Here is an 18,354-nt window from a genome sequence, read left to right as displayed (position 1 = left end):
TGTGGAGAATTCCCCAAATTGATTGAGAATTGGGTTTTTTGCGGGGATTTTGGGCATTTCTTGATTATCCAACCATATTGAAAAATAATTGTGAAACAAAGGTATGCATTAGCAACCCTAGTCACATTTGAACCGATAAAAATGTTCTAATGCAGGTTTTTAAACACCGGTAAATTGTTTATCAGGTGCGGTGCGGTCGTGGATGCATTTTTGCACTTTGGTTCAATACAATAACATTAGTGACAAGATGCTAACATTTTGCCTAGTGTTCTTCAATGTTAAAAGCGGATAATCTTAAGAATAAAAAACGTCTCGACTCATACAAAATACAGTGCCAGTTAAAAGAAGTTTTGAGACTGGTAACCCAAGACATCACGGGTCACTTCCATAGATTTGAAAATCCATAGATTTTCAGAAGATTTTTTATGGCATTTTACAGCCACGGCTGTCACATTCAGATTCACCAAATTATGATTAATTTTCTCAAAAAATGAATTACACATACCAGTTTTCATTTGCGAACAAAAATAAACTTGGATTTATGAATTTAAAACCATTCTATGAATTATGTATTTTTTCGAATTATCGGGATTCTAATTAATTGGGTTTTACTGTACTAATTATGATGACTGGTTACGGAATAGATAGAAGCAAAGATAAACATAAAATTTGTGTAACCTGAAATAGCCAACAGCATCTTCTTCCTGGCACCAAAAGCGGTGACACCAATTTCCACCAAATCTCCTTCAGTCAGTGACGAGAATGTTATGATGTCCACCTCGTGAGTTGCGAAAAGCTCTGCAAATGAAACAATGTAAATATTCATTATATGTAATGACGGGTCCGTAGCAGAGTTGAGTTTGGGTTCCTACATAGGAATACATACTAGGTTCAACTCCTCTGCTGGCTAGTCCTCCATCTTTGTACATGTAACATCATCCACTTATAATGATGGTTATTCAAATACTGTCAGGTTATTATCAGGTCTTAATATACTCCTAGCTAATAAACTTTGACTTATTTTACATTAACAGGATGCGGGGGCATACCCAATTTCTACCCATTTATAAAAAGTTTCTCATTAACTCTTTGAGGTAGTGAGAAAGTTTGATAAATTATTTTTGAAGATAATATCTACGGTGACCGGATAACTCATCAAAATGACAATTCAACACACCTATAAAAAGTGTTATAAAGTTATAAAAAGTGATGAAACAAAAAATAGGTTAAATATGTAACTATTTAACCTAGTTTTTGTTTCATCACTTTTAATGACTTTATATCACCTTTTAAATGTGTGTTGAATTGTCATTGGAGTTAATGTGGAACCAATATCTACATATTTGTTATCCCAAAACGTTAATTATATGAAATTCCCTCGATTAAAAGATTATTTTTTCATTAAAAACACGATTTGTTCTGTTATTTAGGACGGGTTGTTTCGGAGAATTTTAAAGAGTTTGTCAAATTTTAAAGTAAATTTTCAAGTTCTATGAAAGTTCTGTTATTATTTCAGTTCTGTCAAGTAACTAGCCTATAATGATATAATAGGACATTCACATAACTCGCAAATAGACGTTTAAATGACGTTGATGAATTGTTTAAATTATATGAAACAACCCATCCTTAGTATGTTATGGGAATGAAAAAATTCACAGTGTATCTTTGCTTTGCAATTAAAGCATTTGTCGAGAGATTTTTGCTCTATTTCAAACGAGTCGTGTTTTATTAAATATTTTCACCATTTTCGGTTATGAGCATTTTTTAGTATTAGCGCGCTCTCTCTAACATTTGTATTTACAAATCTCCCTTTATCTTTGAACGCTTACTACGGGGCCTTAACCAAAATTATAACCTGAAGGATTCTGTTTGATACATGCAGTACTTTTAGCAGAAAATTGAAAGCTCTTTTTGGTAAAAAAAAATAAAAACATACTTTGTTTATACATTGTGTACTTTTCTCATTTCTCTATTTTTGTAAAGGTTTATTTATTTGCTGCTATAAAATAAATCTGTGAGAAATATTTAGGATTCAGGTGGATACTTCTGTACGTATCTGTATTTTCTACTTAAATAACGAAATGTCTTACGGATGTATTTCTCCAGTCCCTTTTCCTGCAGCAGCTGGCTGAGCTGCTGGTAGCGGCAGGCGTTAGGGGCCTCTTGGGGCGGGGAAGCCGGGGTCTCCTGGATGTTGGGGCGCGTCAGGTTGTGGGGGCTGCGGGCTGCTGCTGCAGTACCCCAAACCGTGGAACTCTGGAAGTTTCATTCAATTAGATTATTTGACTATTTGACAAAGAATATACACTTTTTGTATCTGTGAAAGGGGTGAAAAATACGTTACACTTGAGCCAAGTAAGAATTTTGTTTAAATATACAAAAATTGATAACATACTTTAAACCTTTTGGTTTTGTTCTTCGATAAGAAAAGCAAAGGGAGATAGGGCATAGAAGCGTTCCGACCGTCACCGAGCTACGACCAAACTGCACAAACTATCATATATCATGTTTGGTTGGCGATTTGAATCAGTATGGGTAAACGATGTTGGCGACACTTGGCAATTTTATATTAATAATAGTTTATGGCCTATCTCCCTTGTTCCTGTTATCTGTGATCAGAGCTATGCTTTTTTTTAAAGTTGCACAAATCATCAGCCAGCTAATTTGACTGTTTGAAGAGCCATATTCCGCCAACAAAATATAATTTGGTCCTTACTCCTTGTTGTTGAAGATTCGGGCTCAGCAGATGACTAGGGGACGTCTGACTGAAGCCGTAGCCCGACCAGCGGTTAGTGGGCACCCTGTAACCTTCGGCACAAGTCTCCTTCATGGCCTGAGGACCAAAACAAAACAGTTAATTTATTGGGTACATCTACAATGCTGGATGTTGCAACGCAATCTGTCATGTGACACGTTGATAGCCACTGATTAACCTGTGGTGTGCCAGGAAATTCCAAGCTCAATTTCCAAAAGCTCAAATTCCAAAATCAAACGTCAAGTGTCCACTTAAATTTTTTTTGTGTTGCCTTATATAAGTATATAATAACAATTCTTCCAGATTTCGGTAGTTTATACAACTGTTGTTACTAATAATATTATTTTGTACAAGAAACCTGTAAATAAATAATGCAAAAAATATAATTATTCATTATGACGTAAAAATTTTGACATTTCTATGATAATCTTACGAAGTTAATTTTCATCACTTTTCTTGGGTGAAATATTATAAAAATTACATCAAAATAATGTAGATAAAACTATCTTTCTGATGATACCTCAAATCTATTATTTCCACAATCAATTTATAAAATAATGAAAGAAGACGCTTTGACACTTTGATGGTTGTAAAACGCGGCAAATATTTCGTTGGCATTCCACAGAAAAATTCTTTGTAAATAATCTGAAAAGCTAGAAGTCATTCCGGTATTTGCTGCGTAAAGAACGAGAATAGCCCAAGCGATTGTGACCTTGTTCTTCATACAAATTCTTTATACATAAGGGTCAAAATCGCACATAATTTTTTTTTTTTAATTCGTAGATAATGTGCCGCACTCACATATGCGGTTCCGGGATACGACGGGTTAACACCCACACAGAGCGATAGCCACTGATTGGATCACATATACTATATGAAAGCATTCTGTGCCCAATCCTTAATTTACATTAATGACCAGTGCCACAGTGGTCTACACTACTCGAGTCGGTCGGTGTCGGTTATTACTTAGAACACAGAAGTACCCGACACCGGTACCTTGGTACCTGGGGCGTCGTAGAACCTTCTGGACACTTCGGCCGTTGCCTAGTGGTCAAGCCAGACGGTACCTGAAACTACCGCGCTATTCCTACATGCACCAGGCGACCGCTAGGATCTTCAGCGTAACATGCGGCAACATATTGTAGCGATACTAACTAGAATGTTCGGGAACATTCTTAGGTGCAACTTGAATCACCTTAGGTACTGCCCATCTACCTACCCGCTGGATGATTCTCGATGCATTCGAACCTTATATAAGCGACAGCAGGAAGGTTTTTAGGCAGTCTACTACTTTATAAATATATACATATCTTTAACGTGCTGATCAAAAAAACTTATTCCTTTCCTGCCCCGATTACTAAAATAATCCTTGCTGTGCCTGTTGTGATTAATTACTTGTGATATATAAAATATTGTTAAAATTTATTCACGGCTGTGTTATCCAGGCAACAGAATGAATCTATTATTAAATATTACATAGTTTAATTTCAACACTGAACACATCTTCAACCTCGGTAACATAAGTTTTGCGTCATCATATTATACTCATACTGTTATTAATGGGAATAATTGGGCAGAAATATTTAAGAAAGCAGAAGAAACACTAAACAGGATTAAAAATGCTATACTACCACTCACTTACACTACTAATAAAATAAAATTCATTACTTTCAAAATACAAAAATTTTTAAAAACTCTGAAGGAAATTTGAAAATTCATAGCTCCCACCAATGCCCAAATGGGCATTGCAAAAATTGTCCCTCATTGGAAAACGTTGACCATATTATTTATCTAGGTGTAAAAATTGATAAAATCATATTTTAAAATGATAAACAATAAAATTACAAAATAAAGTTATTTTTTCAAAACCATAGGAAATGTCCTCTGTAAAAGACTTACATGGCTCTTTGCCAATCGTTGTTAGAATATGGTATTATCGGATGGGGCAGTGAAAATGACAATATCCAAAAATCATTAATAATAAACCCAAATAGCCACAGTGAAAATTATTCTGAAAGTTCCCGTAAGAACTAGCATTGAGGAAACCTTCAACAATCTGAACATCATGTCAATTAAACAACTCTATTCTAAGTAGTGATACCGACGGGTACCCGGTTCCGACCCGGTTCGGACAGGAACAATGGTATAACGAGCTGTCTTGTATTTATTTCGTCGAAACAGTCATGTCTCGGTATAATAACACGATACGTTATCCCACACTATGCATCCGGCGCTGTGAGTCACTGTCATTTGTTGTGACTAGACTGCTGATTGCTGTCGACTGCGAGCTAGCCGCGTGAACCGACGGGCTGCATGTCTCCCACTACCCCCACCCTACCCAGTCATGCGCACAAACCAAAACTCGTCCACCACACGCTCGCCCAATGTTTGCTAATTAATCAGTGCGTTTGATTGGTTCCATCCTCCAATACATGGCGGTAAAATTCAAATACACGCTACAGAAATCGGTGGGGTTTTTGAATGTTTAAAAACCCGGGTACCCGCCCGGTTCCTCAAACGGGTACCCGGTTCCCGAAAATGAGACCCGGCGGCACCACTAATTCTAAGGACAGGTTGTTTCGGAGAATCTGAACAATTCATCAATTTCGGGTTCTGTGAAAGTCTTATTCAAGTTCTGTTATTATATCATCATACGCTAGTTGCTTGACAGAACTGAAATAGTAACAGAAGTTGAAAAAAATCTTTCACAGAACTTGAAAATTATCTTTGAAATTTGAAGAATTGTTCAAATTCTCTGAAACAACCTGTCCTTAGAATTAGTGATGCCACCGTGTCTCATTTTCGGGAACCAGGTACCCGTAAACAATAAATAACAATCTTTTATATTTATGAATACAAAACACAAGAAATAAGCTAAGTAAATAACTAAGCTGTGTATATTGGAAACACTAGATCTAAGGGTCATAAACATATCCAACAAGCAAATACAAATACAGCATTTGGGTAAAAAGCTTCCTTTACTTTGGTACTTAACTCTACAACAAAATCCCACTCACTGGAGAGGTCCGACTGTCGAAGAGGCTTCTCTATAATAAACCTGCAGGATGAAAGGGTATGGCTTGGACAAAAACACCACTCCCTTGTAATTGAAATAAAGAACTGGAATAATAACCTGACCTAATAGGATTTTGGTTGTTCCAACGAAAAGTAAAATACCTCACCTTACTAGCTTGCATCTTCATCTTCTGATAGTCATTTACAGGAGTCAGCGACTGCTGGATGGTCTCAAGAGTCTTCTTCTCGTATCCTGGAGCTCGCCTATCTCCGTCTGTCATCTCCGAAATCATAGTCAAGAATTCTAAAACAAAATTTATCAGAAATATGATATGGTGTGGTAATGTCAATCTCAAAGCCCGCTAGAAAAAAAAAACATTTATTACAACTGAATTTAATATATGTAAGTGAATACCGCGCTTCAGTGTAGGGAGTGTGGCGAACCCATCACTCAGGGAGTGGAAACGCGACCTGCAATAAGCCATCCCAAGCTAAGATGTGAGCTACCGTACTCAGGGCTGAATGGCACTGGGGAATAGTGTCACGAACGGTGCCTCCGAGAAACAGGGTCGTATCTGAGTATTTAGACCTTACCCCAGTATTCCGGGCTCTGCTGGGGTGGACCTTTCAATTCCCTAGATACTCGTGGGACTACCCCCTGGGGAATGGAATGGAGAGATAAGGCCACCGTGGTGGACTCTTCCCTCTTGGGGCCTCCGAGGAACCAAAAGGGAGTGGAGAGGTGCGATGAGTTCACCTAGTTCTCTGATCGACCTGGTAACTCCAGTAAGCACCCCGGCCTCCAATCGGGGCCCTCGAGGAATCGGTGGAGAGGGGGAGATCATAAAGGAGATTCCTTCAGCGACTACCACTGAGGGAGATAATGTGAACTGCCTGTCAGAGGACATTAAAAAACTATGTATCAGGAAGAAACTCAGTGGATCTGCGAGGAGAAAATGGACCGGGGCTCTCAGCCAGGGGGTACAGGAGACCAGATGGGTAAAACCGGGGACCCCTGGAGGCAACCGGGAAAGAGCTGCCGGAGGAAACCGGGGGCAACCAGGGACTTCAAAAGTCAGCTGGGGATAACCAGGGACCTCGAAGAGTAGTCTAGCCGGGACAATCAAACCCGGGACAGACTGGTTGCAAACTGGGACCACAAAGGGTAGCTACGAGCAACCAAGAATGCCCGGGGAACAGAAGGCCAAGAAGAGGGGAAGACAAGGAAGGAGGGGAAGGCTCGGAAAAAGCCTAGAGGAACTCCCCCCTGCGGAAGCCACCGCCAACAAAATTATGGTGGCTAGGAACAGGGAGGAGTAGCTCGCAGGAGGACCAGGAGGCCCTTGTGAGTGAGGGGGCAAGAGATTTGATTCTGAACAAGATTCTCAAAAAGACTGACCTGCTCAGACAAGGAGTCAGAGAAATGGCTGAGGGAGATTGTGCCAACCTTGCGGAAATGGCAATGCTGTGACCTGGAGGTAGCGGGGTTTAATGAACTGTCATTATGCCTAAGTACGTGAAGGTCAAGGCAATAATCCCCGAAAACGGAGCAGTATGTACCGAGAGGCTGCTGCAACAGCTGAAAAACCAGAGCCCTCAGCTGAACACAAAAAAGTGGATCGTCCACGTGCCGTGCTCAGCAGACAGTCACCCGGGACAGTGTGGATGTCACGCTGTTCCAAGAACCCTGGACATACAGGGGGAAGGCCAGAGGACTAAATATGAACCAAGGGCTACTCTATTACAATGACTCGGGAAACAGACCCAGGGCTTGAGTCCTCATTAGAGGAATAGCTGGCACACTGCTCCCGAAGACTGCAGCAGGGACCTGGTGGTGGTGAAGCTACATGTCAAGCTCGATCAGAGAAGTAGTGGTGGCATCAGCATACACGCCCTATGACTCTACGGAACCACCACCTTCAAAGGAAATAACTGCAGGGAGAAGGGTAGGGAACTGATAATCGGAGCTGATGCTTACTCGCACCACATTGTGTGGGGGAGTACGGATATCAACAAACGGGGACAGGACTTCCTGGAATACCAGATGCCAGTGAACCTTGAGTTTCTCAATAGAGGTAGGGAACCCACCTTTGTTATAAATAACAGACAGGAGGTGATAGACCTGACTCTGGGAACCTTTAGTCTCAGGATGGAGAGTGTCGGATGAACCATCCCCGTCGGACCATCGACACACAGAATTTAAATTAGAGGGAGAGGCAAACAGAATGGGGACCAACATATATAGGAACCCACAAGCAACTGACTGGACTCAATAGTCAGAGGAACTAAACATAGGAATGGCAAGATTCCCAGGCAAATATGGTTGCCCCGAAGAGATTGAGGACGCAGTAGACATACTGAGGGACTGATAAGGGCATACGAAAATATCTGTCCTCTGAAGACAAGTACCAAGGACAAAACACCGTGGTGGAGCAGAGGTCTGCAGGAGCTACGGAAACTAGTAAGACAATCCTTCAACAGGGCCAAAAAGTCTGGAAACTGGTATGCTCATAAGCAATACCAGAAAGAATACAAGGAAGCAATATGGAAAGCCAAAATAGGCTCCTGGGAGAAGTACTATGGGGAGGTGGAAACCACCAGAAGGTGGCTGAAGAGCATGCTCTCAAAACAGATATGCACAATGACAAGGGGTGAGGTGAACATCAGAGTATTGGTGACACAAGGGTGTTCACAGGGAGGGGTGTTATCACCCTTGGTGTGGAACTTAGCGGTGGATAACCTCATCCTAAAGCTTAACAACAGGGGTCTATATACACAAGGGTATGCGGATGACATCGTGACTATAATATGGTGTTGGGATGCAGACACAACCAGAGGCCTTATACAGTCAACACCGGCAACAGTGGAAGAATGGTGTGAAGAAACAGGGCTGTCAGTCAACCCAGAGAAGACAGAATTGGTAATCTTTACTCGCAAAACGACATTACAGTGATGAAGCCATCAATCTAACCTTATATGGAAAGGAGTTAGAACCCTCAGACACGGTTAAGTACTTTGGAGCCATCATAGATGCCAAACTGAGCTGGAAAAAACAGGTAGAAACTGTAGGAAGAAAGGCAATGGCTGTACACAGCCGTTATAAAACCAAGAATCATGCATGCAGCCTTGGTCTGGCGGAGGAGAACAACACTGAAAACAGTGATGGCCACAATCGACCACATACAGGGACTTGCATGCAGAGGAATCAAAGGAGCCATGCGAACCACTCCAATACTAGCCATGGGACTGCTGCTGAATCTACCCTCACTTAACTTAGAAATACAGGGGGCGGCGATGGCGGCAGCCTACAGGTTACAATGGAAAGGTCGATGGAGAAGTGAGTTGCCCAAAAACAGTCACACGGAGATCGGAACAACACTGAGGGCGATTAGTCATAGCTGGAATGAGGCAGGACGGCAAATAAGCTGAAAACTTCTTCAGACAGCAGTTTAGAGTGACGTACCCCACAAGGGAGGAAAGGCACACGGTTCAAGTCCCTACCCACAAACAGGAACTAATCTGGTTCCCAGATGGGTCCAAGATGGAGGAGGAAAGAGGGGCCGGGGTCTGTTAACAGGGTTCCAAGAGGGAACTTAGTATGTATACCTCTAGGAACACATTGCACTGTATTTCAAGCTGAGATGGAGGCCATCTTAGGTTGTGCACAGGAGAATATACATATCGAGTACAGGAATTAGAACATAGGCATATCAAAAAAATAATAAAATAACCGCGACAAAAGGAATTGAGGGCAATGTGCAGAAAACTGGACAGTGGAAGGTAGACTAGCAAGGAAAAGGGCGAAAGCACCACTTACAGGATTCAAGCCGGCCATAGGAGTAGCAGCTTGCCACACCAAAATACATATTGAAAGATGGGTCAAAACCCGGCACTGGGAGGAGGAATGGGAAAGGGCACCCAGAATGAGGCAATCCAAAGTACTCATAAACGGACCAGACCCAAGGCGAACCAGACAAATAGAGAACTGGTAGGGCTACTAACGGGACACTGACATCTCAGGAGACAGATGCAGTTGTTGGGAGTGAAAAACACCAACAGATGTAGGAAATGTGAAGAGGATAAGAGACTCCAATTCACCTTCGGTGCCAATGTCCCGGTTTGTTGGGAACAAGGCTCAGATACCTGGGAAGACACACCATAGAACCAGAAGACATAGCCACATATCCAATGACAACCCTGGTGAAATTTATAAAAGGGACCAAATTATTGTTAAAGGAATGAGGTAAAATGGAAGATAGCACAGTGGGCCTATGGCCTAAGTGCCCATGGGAACCTTACGTCAACCGTCTCCTATATCACACAAGAGTCCCAACCGTTTGTAACCAGTGAGACTATGGAATGTTGTGAAGCTGAAGGTAGTGGGGTAAGGAAGTATCTGGTTATTCAGATCTTTAAAGCCATTTCAAGCTAGGTTTTAATTCCAAATGTTGGACTTGGCACACAGGCGCGATACTGTGAGTGGCTGCCAATCTAGGTTTTAATTCCAAATGTTGGACTTGGCACACAGGCGCGATACTGTGAGTGGCTTCCAATCTATTTGCTATTTTTTTAAATTTATTTATTACAAAATAGTACAAGATTTCAAAATTATAACAGGAGAGCATGTGTTTATGGAAGGAGTAAGTATATACAAAAAGAAAATAATGTTCAAAAGGTGATGTGTGAACATTCTTATAAAAAATAAGTCTTATTAAAAAACTACAAACGTAATTCAAGTAATGAAAATAATGAAGGTGACGTGTAAATATTATAGTACATGTTAAATTTATCGAATTATTATAAGCAGTAACTTTATCCTGAAACACACATACAAATTTTAAAAATCTCCAGAGAAAAAGTAAATGCTGCCGACGGGAATTGAACTCGTAGCCTTCTGATTGCCAGTTAGGTGCTCTACCAACTAAGCTACATCGGCTCATTTAAAACCCGCCAAATAATCCAATATGTACTAGTTTTTTTCACTTAACATTTATTGCTTATAAAAATTTGTTATCCTTTGTGCTATGCATAAAAAAACTTGTCTTACAAACATTACTTTATCATTAAAATAAATAAAGTTAAATTTATGATTGACAAAACATTATTATTAGACATTAAGTAGGAATACTATGTGAAGAGGTGTAATTAGAACTTACCATTGTTATTTTGATTTTCGTTGTTGGTCGGAGAGGGAACCGGGCTGTGCCCCTTGCTGATGGGGCTCACCGAAGGACTAACGAAGTTACTGCCGCTGTTGCAGCTATCACCTCCTGGGAACAAGAATACATGCATTAAATACAATATAACTCCTACTGAAGCAGTGTTGACTTGCTGCACATGACTAAATGATTAGGTACCTGATACGCTGTGAACATCCAAAGAGGCAGAGCTTCCAGTGAAGTTGCTGTGGTATCCGCTGCTGGCCTGGGAGCTCACGTTTAGCAGCTGGCCAAGAGAGTTCTGAAAGTTAAATTAAAACCAAATTATTCATAAATCTTTACAACGTTAGCCGATTCAACGCAGTCTATCCCATTATGCGGGATGTTTTGACAAAGGGTATGTATTTTACATCAGGTTAAAAATTTGTTAAATTCTCTTTTTCACAATAAACAAAACATATTTATCTTATAGTATTTAACCCATCGGCATACCAATTTGTAATTGTGACATCTATGCATACTTGAAAAGGATTATTACTGTGCGGTATTGCACCCCATATTTCCCCAAATTAAACACTTGTTAAGATTTTATATAGATTATAATTTTATTGTGAACTATGTAAGCATGTGGGAAAAGTTTTAGTCGTCCCAAGGGGGCGGGCAATATGCCGATGCGAAAAAAGTGCAGCCCCCCAATCTTGGGGGCAGGTGTGCCAATGGGTTAATATAATTTTGACTAAGCATTAACCCTTGGTGCATCAGCTGATTCTATTTTCATAATAACTTACTTATTTTTTTAAATGAATGTTTTTGTAAATTGTACAGTCTTTACAGATATTTTATTATTATTGTACATTTATATAAATAGTATATAATCTACCACAAGTAGTTCCCAAGAATAGCTACTATATGCTGGGACATTTTTTTGATTACATACAATAAATTTGAATATCTGCCATCACATGACAAAATCATAAAATTCAAGCATTGTCAAGAAAAGGGAAGATAATACAGAAAATCTTTTCTGATAATCTATATAAATAAAATGACAATGTTCGTTTGTTAAAAATCATAAATCTCAAAAAGTTCTCCACTGATTGCTTTGAAATCTTGTGTTGGCAATTTTAAATATATTAGAGCGAGAAATGTTTTATTTTCCGAAATATTTACAGAGAGAGAGTGTTTAGAGAGAGCATAAATTCAATTTCATTAAAATTACATTAAAAATATGCTGTCAAAATTTCTTAGAACTATGTAGCAAAAATAATTACTGGCTGGCTGCCGGAGCTGGACATGGAATGGGTGTGCATGCGGCCCGGGTCAACCGTGCCGACGGCGCAGTATTGCTGCACGCCCAGCTGCTGCTGCAGGTGGGTCATCATGTTTGAACTGGTGGCTTGGGACATCATATTGGGGAGACCTGCATAATTATATAATACTCAGCATTAGAAAAAAAAAAAAAAATTTTCATCACCCAAAAATTTGTTTGCCGAGAAAGTATTAATTGGGAGGGGAAAGCCATTATGATAATCTTATTCATGTAACAAAACTGGATTGTTCAAATAATAAAAATAAAACATTTTAAAATGCCATTTTGGAAGTAAACCATCACAACAACTTGCAACTACAAAAAAAGAAGCAACACCTGGCCTATAGATCAAAATTTAAACCATAAATAAATAAAGTAACACATATTTGCTTTATTTTTTGATTCAAAAATAATTATTCAGTTTGGTTGGGTATTTTTACTTTACATCACATCCCTGTATTTTTCATGTATATGGTATAGATACCTAGAATAGCTAACTTTATCTAAAAACAAACAAAAAAAAATTATAAAATCGAGAATACAAATCCGGTTTTATTATTTCTACAAACCCGTGAATACATTCCCTACGTGAAAAACAACATCAAAATATGTTTTCAAAGTAACAAACACATTCTACTTTATTCTACTTTAAAAAATTAAATATTAAAATTTTTGTTATATTTTCACATTTTACAAAAACATATTTTGACATTCAAAGACAAATTATCTTGTAAGTTCTCATAGAGGCTAGCTACATTCATGAAATAAATAGTAAAATCTACAATGACATTAGCGCATGTGATTATGATTTTTTCCTATTTAGTTTTAAAAGCATAAAGGTTAAAATTGCATGGGAAAAATTCAGCGTGGACAATATTGGAGTTCACACACACGTGCGTGAGCCTCAAACATGGTTGTAAAAATTGTAGTGCACATTTGCTCGAAAAACAGTCCACTGATCAAGAGACACAGTCGCTCCGCGATATTTGGGGGACCCTAGGGAACCCCCTTTGGGTGATCTTCAGGTATCTAATAACAAATATGAACATGAGGTTTCATTCATCAAACTCGATTGACAAAGAATTGTTCATTTTGGTTTATTCTCAATGAGTGCATAAATATAATAACTTACACGGAAGTCGCGTTATGTTATCTTCAGCAACTGAACATATGCAACGAAGTGAGTAGAGTTTTGGGGTGCTGACACATTATGTAAGTATACAAATAAGTGTTTTTTAAAACACCATATCGCTCGCCATACAATCCTATACATATCAGTCACACCTGACAGATGATGCGTTATATAAGTGCAGGCGTGGCGATGATGTTATGCCGTGATCTGAAAATATACAACCAGATCAATTTAGGGAGCGCCGTGATCACACCGTTGTCAGCTGTCAAGGTGACAGATCCCGTATGCAGAAATAATATTTTCCTCAGCAGCTCCCCAATTGATCTCCTGCCATAGTGTGACATCTCCACATATAATCTGTACAGGCTAGGCCCAAATAAGCATTAATGCATATAGCCTAATGTTTCCTAGGCTTTAAAGAAAGATGCTTTACAATGAGGAGAGAAGATGAATATAAAAGATGTTACATACACATACCCCAGAGAGTTTGTTGCTGTTGGGGATTCTGCATATATGTGGGCGATGGGTTGTTCATTGCCATTCCGGGGTATTGGAACACTTTTCCATTATTCTGTGATTGAGGAGACGGCGGAATGAGCCCCCAAGACGGCGTGAAGATGGAGGGACTCAGGTTCAGAGGGCTCATGGGACTAGGGTACCCCCCCGGAGTAGGAGGGTTGAACTGGGGACTGTTGAGTCCAGGGAAGTTGGAGATGTCGCTGAGGCGCAGCGGGGGCAGTGGGTAAGCCCGACTGGCATTGTTGGCCAGGTTCTGCAGAGGCACAGCGATGCCCATGGGGGATGTGTGCTGCGGGATGTTGTGCTGGTGGCTCGGGGAGAAGGGGTTGAAATGGCTGGTGGTCTCTGTGTTGCCCGGGAGGATGGGGATCTGGTAGCTCTCGGGAATGCTGGCAACCACCGTCGGCTCCTGAAGGTTCAGGAGGTGGCGCCTGGCTTCATAGATGTCATCTGAAAGTTTATAAATTGTAACTGTAAAAAACATTAAAAAAACTTCGTAAAAATTGCAAATCTCAAGACATCTCGCAGGTCCAAAATGAACTATCAATAATTGGTGTAACTTACTTGCGTTCCTCTCAATGCCCTTGATGATAACGGACAGAGCGCACAGTTTGGGCTTCTGGCGAATGTTAATGTAAACATTGAGGTTCTGCATCAGGTTAGTCAGGTGTTCCGTCTGTATCTCCCTTACATCCTCTGGCAGGTCAAACATTATCACAAGTGGAAGACTTCCCTGTAATACATACAAATGAAAGAGATTAATAATAATGAAATCTAATGGTGTGCAATAAAGTGTGGAAATATAACAGAGTGGTTCCAGGCTGCAGCCCACGTGGCAACAGTCCGATAGGGGAGGGTTCCAGAAGAAATAGAACTTGACTAAAAATCTCACCACAAGCTGCTGCCGGGCCAGGTAAACGTCCTCGATGCCGCCCGTGATGGTCACATTGCTCTTCTTCAACATTGGGATGTTCGGGTCACTGGCATCGGGGAACATAATCTGAGTCTTGGTGTTGGACATGATGACCTTCAGCTGACTGGCGGCGCGCCCCAGCACCACCTGGTGGTGCATCGGGGTGATCTCCAGCGACATCTGCACCAGAGTTTGTTGCTGGACAAATAACACAAAACAGATTAAACAATGCAAAGTCTAGAAAAAAATTATGTTATTGTGCCCTACTTTTATTCCACCTTTTCCCAAAATGGTGATGCCATAATTTCTCTGGCTTTGGAAACTTGGGACTCTTGTGTGGTATCATGTAGAGCCGGGTCCAGTTTCTTTTGTGGAGAAGGAGACCACGTCTCTTAACAGCGGGACGCTAAAGTAAAACAGAAAAGTGGATGTACGGGTAAGACGACTCACTGCGAGATTGCCACACATGTAGTTGATAAGCAGAGTTGTAGCCTCCATGGTGCCCTGCACCTCCCACTGCTGCCCCTTCACCATCACCAGCGTGGCGTGTAGCTTCGGCCTAGTACGCAGCATCACCTGATCAAACAAACAAACATTAAATACATACATATTAATATCATAATCTGATAGTATTATTGTCCCAGCGTCTGGACGATGTAGGCCCTCTGATTGGTCAAATTCATATTATGTGATTCGGATAAATTCTGCATTGGGGGTCTGCAGGCAAAAAATACCAATCTGCCCCTCAATTTTAAGCAACCGTAAGGTTCATTTCGGTTTGCAGGCGACTGGATACAAAAAAAATAAGACATTAAAAATTAAGACACGATTTCATACTGAAAAAGAATCGCCACATGTAATACGATATTTCTTCAAAAATATCGTTTCTCCTCATATAATTTTTGGATAATATCGAAGAAAATATGTTTTAGAAAGTTTATAATCCATTGGATTAATTAAATTACAGTGAAAATTATCCACAATTACGTGATTACGTTTGACGTTTGACGAAAAAAGCACGCGTTCATTCAATATGGCCGGCAATAGCTGGCCGACACAGAGCGCACCTCTGGCGGTGTAAAAACTAACCAAATAACTGGCGCGAATATTTAAATATGCAAAATTACTTGACCATTAAGCGTTTCATAAGAAGATTTCTTCTGGAAGTTTATTTAAACTTTGCAATGGCATTTTTCATTATTATTTATAATTTTTTTTGCTTATTAATTATATCTGATTTTATATTGACATGTTTTATAATTATTAAAATTTAAAAATTATTTATTTGCGAATCCTGATTGTTTATTTATATCTTAAGAAATAGGGTAAAAATACCGTTTGAAGAGAATATGTTTAATTTTTTATTTAGTATTTCAACTTTCAATTTATTAGAATAACCGTTATTAAATGTTATTTGTCTTATGAATATATTGTTTTATGCAATTTTTTTTCAGGTCTTAAAATGCTTCACACAGGATATAAAGCATCACAAATAAATAATTTCGAAATTTTAGAAATAAGAGAACATGTTTATAAAAGTAGATATAATTAACAAGAATTTTTTTTTATAAACTCTCTTTTAAATATTTTCCCATTTAACTGGTCTTTCATATTGTAATTCCTAATTCTTATAAACCCAGCCTACTCTTACCCCTCCCCCCTCCTTCCACTTCTTTTTCCCAATTGTAATCTATATTTAATTTTTGACTTCGGTGTATACTTCGTTCATGAAACATGTATTGGTTGTATATAATAAAGTGATGTTAAAAAAGTTATTTGTTTTTTAATAAAATAAAGTTTAATAGGATAACATTATTTTATCTATTTCCATTGTATATCAATGCATACGTACATAATAAAATGTAAACATTATATTTATTTATTAATTGGACAATTTGCATAGCGCCGCTTTTGTGAGATATCACCTCAGGGGCGCTATATTGTAATAATCTACCTTTATATATAGATTTTTACTCTCCTGATGAAGGTGTATATATATTCTAACTTTAAACTTTATTAGATACAGTAACAGTTTTAGGTAAAGAATTACCACCAGTTGGAGTAAAATTTACACCTTTTAATTAAACCGACTGTTAATCTCATCGCACAATTACCCTCCTTTTATCCATAAACACGGGTACAATTCATCAATATGTAATAATCTATTATTTCAGTCAACTTTGTTATAACTATCTTTGATTGTTGTGACAAACTATACGATATTGATTCAACTTATAGACATTGATGGTTGTAACACATATTTAAGCACCGCAAGTCTCCTATGAGCAAATTATATTAGGTACCATAACAGTTAATATCAGTGCCGTGGAAGAAGTGCCGCCCGCAGGGCCTAGCAGCAAAAACCCGCGGAGCGGGTTTTTAACTGCTAGTAACATATTTCCTTTGCGAGTATGTGTACTCACATACAAATATTAACCTTTCAAAATTAGAACTGAAGGATGTGAAAAATCATGGGATATTATAATTCCAATTTTAATTTTCTCTGTGAAAATGTTCATAAGTTCATGAGCAGTTGACGCAGGAATATTTCTGATTTCACGCCCCAACAACCAAAATTAGTATGTTTAATGTTTTCAAATCCAGACAAAGAATTAAGCAAGTATGTACCATAGACATCCAAATTAAAAGACAAGCCAATATTATCAATACTATTATCTATCTCTTCAAGACCCGCATTAATAAATCCTTTTCTACAGCCCTTATCTTAAACCGCCTCAGAAGACTGCCCAACCCAATCGTGTGACGACATAGCTCCCCTGCTTTTACACTGTATAGACAGAGGCGCTCTTGTGAGGTGTCACATAAAAAAAATATAAAAATGCATTTTGAACATCAACATTGATGATAATTTATAACTACAACTTGAGCACAGAATTTTACATGGAACTAACACAGCTTTACTGAATTAATCTTAAACATTTTTATAAATATATGTTTTACTTTAAAAACTCCCTTAACATAGTCAAGATAACAAGTGAAGATATAAGAAATACCAAAGCCTCCCTAAACACAAATACCTCATCGGGAAATGAACTGATATCAAACAGAGCAATTAAATATCTACTAAATGAGCTAATCTACCCACTGACATACTTTGTAAATCTTTCAATAAGAAAAAGTATTTTTCCCACATGTCTTAAAATTGCTACGATTATTCCAATATACAAAAGCGGTCCCAAAAATGATATATCTAACTATCGACCAATTAGTCTATTACCTACACTATCGAAAATATTGGAAAAAGTAATAAAAAAACAAATGGTTAAATTTTTGGATGAAAATAAAATATTATCAACGACGCAATACGGTTTTAGGGAAAACCTGGGTACTGGTGATGCTATAGCTAAAGTAACAAATACAATTATAAAAAAACTGGATGAAGGTAAAAAATGCTTGGCAGTTTTTATTGACCTTCAAAAAGCTTTTGATACAATTGACCATGAAATACTATTTTTTAAATTAAAAAAAATGGAATAACACAAACAACTCTAAATCTAATTAAAAGTTACTTAACTGGAAGAGAGCAGTATG

The 18,354-nt window shown here is 38.8% G+C and overlaps 1 protein-coding gene across 1 annotated transcript in view; it reads right to left on the bottom strand.

Annotated features, from left to right (window-relative positions):
• The window catches only part of BicC (protein bicaudal C), a 31,095-nt gene that overhangs the window by 2,470 nt on the left and 10,271 nt on the right, over window positions 1-18,354 (bottom strand). The window contains exons 8-18 of the mRNA XM_089636164.1: window positions 15,253-15,378; window positions 14,782-15,000; window positions 14,454-14,622; window positions 13,848-14,339; window positions 12,201-12,349; window positions 11,128-11,230; window positions 10,927-11,040; window positions 5,938-6,074; window positions 2,717-2,833; window positions 2,091-2,256; window positions 679-798 (exon numbers count right to left, since the gene is read on the bottom strand). Coding sequence (XP_089492290.1) covers window positions 679-798; window positions 2,091-2,256; window positions 2,717-2,833; window positions 5,938-6,074; window positions 10,927-11,040; window positions 11,128-11,230; window positions 12,201-12,349; window positions 13,848-14,339; window positions 14,454-14,622; window positions 14,782-15,000; window positions 15,253-15,378 — 1,912 coding nt within the window. The remainder of the gene's footprint in view (window positions 1-678; window positions 799-2,090; window positions 2,257-2,716; window positions 2,834-5,937; window positions 6,075-10,926; window positions 11,041-11,127; window positions 11,231-12,200; window positions 12,350-13,847; window positions 14,340-14,453; window positions 14,623-14,781; window positions 15,001-15,252; window positions 15,379-18,354) is intronic.

This window comes from Hesperophylax consimilis, chromosome 1 (assembly GCF_061612785.1).
Source record: "Hesperophylax consimilis isolate HC1 chromosome 1, BYU_Hcon_1.0, whole genome shotgun sequence".
Taxonomy (NCBI): Eukaryota; Metazoa; Arthropoda; class Insecta; order Trichoptera; family Limnephilidae; genus Hesperophylax; species Hesperophylax consimilis.
This window is presented reverse-complemented; position numbering and strand designations above follow the sequence as displayed.